The sequence below is a fragment of the Manacus vitellinus genome, unplaced genomic scaffold, assembly GCF_001715985.3.
Source record: "Manacus vitellinus isolate BGI_N305 unplaced genomic scaffold, ASM171598v3 scaffold_13_pilon, whole genome shotgun sequence".
NCBI classification, from domain to species: domain Eukaryota; kingdom Metazoa; phylum Chordata; class Aves; order Passeriformes; family Pipridae; genus Manacus; species Manacus vitellinus.
This window is the reverse complement of record NW_021938999.1, coordinates 15,941,521-15,947,335: the sequence shown is the minus strand read 5'-3', so window position 1 is coordinate 15,947,335 and position 5,815 is coordinate 15,941,521. Positions and strand designations below refer to the sequence as shown.

General features: G+C 40.2%; 1 protein-coding gene across 1 annotated transcript in view; it reads left to right on the top strand.

Moving 5' to 3' along the window:
• LOC115307170 (zinc finger protein 503-like) overlaps window positions 1-242 on the top strand; it is a 4,176-nt gene extending 3,934 nt beyond the window's left edge. The window contains exon 4 of the mRNA XM_029958072.1: window positions 5-242. Coding sequence (XP_029813932.1) covers window positions 5-242 — 238 coding nt within the window. The remainder of the gene's footprint in view (window positions 1-4) is intronic.
• Window positions 243-5,815: the final 5,573 nt, after the last annotated feature.

Below are 5,815 nucleotides of genomic sequence, written 5' to 3'. Positions count from 1 at the left end.
GGAGAGAGAGGAGTCCCGTTCTTCAGCCCGACATCCCAGCGCCTGCTCCGGCTCCGCAGGCGATGGGAAGGGCAGCCGGGCATGAGCAGCCCATGCTCATCAGCCAGAACTGTTGCTTGCTGGAACGGCGGCAAAATTCCTGCCTTTCCACGCAGTCCTCCAGCATTGCCATGGGCGCGACTGCTGAGCGTGTCCATCACCGGGAGCTGCAGAACACCTGGCTGGCCCGGGGTGCGCACTGAAAAGGGATTATTCCTCTGCTTACAGTGACCACCTCCACTTCACTTTGTGCAGTAGCTCAGGGGGTGGGAAAGCTCCTTGTTTTGCAAGGAATATTACAAAATAAAAGTTGTTACTTGTAGAAGAGAAACATTCCTGAGCACCTTAGGTAATCGGTGACTGTGCTGGAGAAGCACAAAGCAGCCACCCATATTTCTTCAAGAAAGCTTCACTTTGATTTGAATTTGGACAACTGAGCAGTAGAAATCAATGGGACAGTCTGACCAGGAACAGAGAGTACATTGCTGAGAAAGCAGCAGGAAAACTGTGTCTGTGGCTCAGACAGAGGCCAGAAAGATTCAGACAAGAACCTGTGCAAGAATTTTAGCATGTCAGATTTTTCCTTTTACTGCTTACTTACACATCTAGGGAAAAAGTAAAGAGGCTTGTTCACTGTTTACCATTTGGAGGTGTTTAATACTATATGGCACACCTCTTTAATACTGTTTTTCAGATTCTCATTAGTATAGTTGATATGATTTTCATCTTTGCCTTTTAGTTAGTTTATTTTGTGTATTTTGGGCTTGATCCAGAAAAGCACATCATCTCCGACAAAGTATGTAAGGGCCAAAGCCTTTACTAAAACTGTGAAAGCTGACTGTTCAAAAAGCTTTCTAAGGAGGAATTGGGTTTCTTTAGTCCATAATTGTAAACCTACTGTCAGAGGTACCCAAATTCTGCAGGTGCCACACCTCTTTTTCTTAAAATTTCCAAGACAAGTCTTGCTCTGAGATGCACCATAAATTGAAGCATTTTTGCCTTGATCAGGCTTAGCAGCTTGGCTTCACTTTTAGTTGAACTTTATTTTGGCTTAGACATCCAGACTAGCCTGAGATCCAGGAACTAAATTTGCTTTCCCTCTTCTTACCATTGGATCAATCCAACAGAGATTCTCAGGGTATGGGCAACAGAACAGGTCCGCATTAGGTGCAGTACTGAAGCACAGAGGGATGTACTCTAGACCAGGCAGAAGCCAAAAGTTTCCTACAGGCAGTATGTGGGCTCTGCCCATGGAGCGCTTTAACCAGAAATGGAAATAGCAGCTTCCCCAGTATCCTCTGCTGCATCTCAAAATACAAGAGTGACTTCAGTTAAAAGAGCTGTTTGGTGCTTTCAGGACAATAATTCCAGGAAGAGAGGAGAGCCTTTCAGTAGTACTGAGTAGCGTGACTTAATATCATAAAGATACAATTTTGAGTTGTGTTCCTGCCTTCAGCTTTAGCTTGGTGGGCAGCTGCTGTCAGATTCCCATAAGATTGATACCACTTTTGGACCCCAAACCCAGGTACTATCCTCTGCCTGCTTCTTTCCAGCTGCTGATTGTACCATCAGCTGACCTTCCAAAACACTGTAATTGCCCTGATCTTACTCTGCATCTCAATGTTTTTTTTGTTTTCTGAGGGGTGATGTTTTCACTGCAGATACCACCATGTTCATTACACAAATTTTACTGCACCCTGGTCATTCTCCTGGGATTTTGCAATTGAATTAAATGAAACAAGGCCCTAGGGGGAAAAAACAAGTTTTAATTAAGGTAGAATGTTAAGTGGAAATGGATGTTGTTCATTGGGAAAGAGCTCTTTAAAGTATTTGAGGATACTGCATCTTTATTACTCAGAGATGAATGATAATTAAGCAGATCATCCATGTAAACAGCAAGATATTAAAAAGCAAAGCCAAAGAATGAAACACTCCCAACAACACCTGTCCCTGTTTTAATCCTAGCAGAAGGGATGTACTCAGCCTCTCTTTTCATGTTCTATCCCAGAACAAGTGGAAGAGTGAATGTCCCACACAGTCAAGACCTTTACAGTTTAATTTGCAGAAAGCCATAATCATTAGAGTCACCCTGGGAGCCTGCTATTAGCTAAGGGTGGTCAAAATAATGATGTATATCTGGATTCCTTTTGAATCCCTTTTTTTGCTTTTTCTCTCATTCTTTTTGCTGTTAAAAATACAGCAGTTGTAATCTCAGATGTCTCTTCACTGTGTGCCACTGCAATGTAGACATGCTGGTCACCTGTGGCTTCAGAGAGGTTGATTCATCAACTGGGAAGCAGCTGAATTCCCATCACACGCCAGCATTTCTTTGGCTAAAACCCCTGGTGCTGGAATTGGCCACCGAGCCACCTCTGTGCTCTTTGAGGTTTCCTACACGAGGAAATCCTTTGGGGCTGGTTAAGCAGGCTTTCCCACCGCGCTCTCCTGGCAAGGCAGCCTGCGGGATTGCCGGAGCTATATTTGGCCCTTTGTCTTTTTAACCCCTGGAAAAAGCCAAAGGTGTGTGCTCAGTGTCATTAAATCAAATAGAGGCAGGGAACGTGTGATGTGTTTGTTTTCCTTGCTTTCTGGATTTTCTCCAACTGCAAACAAGCAACAGAGAAGCTCATAGTAAAGCCATGTGCAGAAGGCTTGAAGTGTAGTGGCTGTATTTAAGCTATGTGTGAAGGAAATTATGCTCCATGGGTGTGCTATTTTTAACTTTTTTACAGTTCTCCACCTCTGTTGCACTTCTTAACACAGTTTCCCCTCACCCCAACATTTCTATCTGGATTTTATATATTTTATAAACTCAGCAATAGCAGTGAGTCATTATTTAAATGATCCCCATATAAATCCTTAGTCCTTTTATCTTATCCTTTCTATCCTTGTGTATTCAGAAAGGCCCCTCTCTGGTATTGTTATTTTTCACATTCTAGAGACATGCTGTGACAACATCCACGTGTTATCTGACAGTGGGTGATAGGAAAAAAAAAAGTCAAAGAAAAAAACACAGCCCTTCTATTCTACTCTCTCCAGCTTAGATGGATCCAACATCACATGGAGAGGATCCAGAATGAGTCAGGGAGCAGTGCTGTGGTCCAAAATTCCAGTTTGCATTACAGCTGGGAGGTAGCATTTAGCATCATGTGGATTTATTTTCTTTTAACGGGAACTGCAAAATAATTTATGGAAGTCACATAACCTAATGGGCAGAACAGATAACAGTAAGCCAAGAAGAACCTGGATTCCCATCTGGGTTAAATCATTGACTCAATTTGACTATCAGTGTGATGGGTGTGGTATTTAAGCCTAAGACATTATACTGGCCTTAACTAAGTCATTGCACTTCTCCACAACATAACTGGAAAATATGATTAATGTTCAGAGCTCTGCTGGTATCTGACAGTTTACCTAACAACTTCCCTGATCAGACTTAGCACAGGACATTAGAGGTATTTATTTTCAACCTTAATTTGCGGGACAAATCCTAAAGGTTTCAGGATATATATGGCTAAAGACAAATTCATGCTTTAGAGCTTACATGGAGACCTGTAACTCGTGAGGACTTTCTGCACTGCATGAATTTCACACTGTATGTATTACTCAGCTTTCAGTAACATGTATCCTTTTTGTACATCTTTGCATATTTTTCTTCCTGGGCTTTTATAAACAGAAAGACGAGTCGTGTGAGCTTTTTCTTATAATGTGGTCAGTTTAAAAGCAAAATAAATAACCATAATTAAACTGTTTCCAATTTAGTTGGTCAGTGATTCAGGAGACTTGCAGGAATCAGATGTCACGCAGCAGAAGAGAGGCTAAAAGCTCTGTAACATCTGAACATACTCCAAAGATGTGCCAGGTTGTTGTTGTTGTTCTCTTATTTTTTCTTTCTCCAAAAAGAAGTTGTTACCCATTCTCCTGGAACATCCTTTTCTAAAATTCCTGAAGACACTACAGCTATGAGTCTGATCTCATCTTGTGTCAACATAACTCAGGACTGAATGCACTGGGAACAGAAAGCCTAGGATTAACTAAAATTATACAAAACTAAGGCTGTCATGAAACGAAAGACTTGCGCCTGTTCTCAGTCCATCTGTACTTAGTGACTTCAAGGGACTTAAGCACATGTTTAAAGATAGACTGCTGTGTAAAATGCTCTCTTGAAAGAGTTACTTTCCTGAAGTCTAAATCTAGAGTGAGATCAAGCCTTTTAAAAGTTGAGTGCAGTCCTGAGGGCTGATGTTGCCAAATATTTTAGTTTAATCTTGGCTAGAATTTTAAGATTTTGAACAGCTAGATCTAATGGTATTTGCCTACCTAGCTTGTTATATTCTCCTGGAATTTATCAATGACACACTCCATATAATTGTGGTTACTTTTTGCCCGTCTAAAATCCATTTTTGGTTTTGCAAGAGAGAGACTGTAAAGAAGGAGTATGTAAAAAATTCTTTCCTAACCAAAAGCAAAAAGTTGATTTTTTTTGTTTTTCCCTTGCACAATGAAAAAGTAAAACAATGTCTGTTGCTCTCATGCTTAATGTCAAAATCTCTGCTAAAAAATAGCAAGAAGAAATATGATGAACTTTTCATATGGAACTTATTCCCTGCAATTTTATAATGCACATATATGAGGTTTTATGAAGGCTTTTACTAAAAGGTTTTAAAACAGTGTAATAAAGGAAAAGTGCTCATAATATCCTCTGGTATCTAAAGATCTCCACTTTGAGAGAGAGAAATAAAATAAAGGGCAATGATAAGTAATGGTAGATTTGCAAATGCATTTCCTTTTCTCCAAGATTTACAGTAAGAACCAGCCCTGACTGTAAAGTTCTCTGCACTGTCGTAATCTGTAGCTTTGCAGGATATAACATTCCTATATCCATTCTCTGACTTCTGAAAGAAATGTTTCACCCGCATATAAATTAATAATCCTTTACTTAATTTTATGTCTTACTTCTTTTTTTAAGTAGGTGCTTGAAAACCTTTATTGAGGACATAAATCTCCAAAGCTGCTACTATACTATGCCCTACTAACAGAGTGATCTTGTGTTGCATCTCTGGAGAACCATTGTTGTTTAATAGAAATCAGAGGTGACACAGGAACAAATTTATCACTTATGTTTATATAATCATTAGTTACAAACAGTGGACCTGTTCTCATTGAGAGAAATTTTTATTAATTTATTAGCTATATTTCAGTGGTGTTGGGAGGACCCTGACAAAAATCACAGAATCATCATAGAATGGTTTGGGTTGGAAGGGATCTTGAAGATCAAGTTCCTATCCCCCTGCCATGAGCAGGGGCACCTTCCACTAGACCAGGTTGCTCCAAGCCCCGTCCAACCTGGCCTTGAACACTTCCAGGGATGTGGCATCCACGGCTTCTCTGAGCAATGTGTTCCAGTACCCTTACAGTAAAGAATTTCTTCTTAATATCTAATCTAAACTTACTCTCTTTCAGTGTTACTTACTTCTTTCACAGGTCCTCCTGTGTCTAGCAGTGGTGATGTATCCAATTAAAAAAAAAAAAACAAACTCCATTTTCAACCGTGGTGTAGGGCAAGAGTCAGCAAGCACAGAAGACTGAAGAGATGTGGGTTCCTCAAGTAGCAAAAGCAATTCTATTTCACAGAATAAACAGAAGTCTCAGTCTTTTTTGTTGTTGTTGTTGTTGAGTGATAGAAGCATCAGGGCAAAGTTGAATTTCTAATGGCATTATGAGATACCCTGTTGTGCATATTTGGCCTAATGATGCAATAAATTAATTACATTGA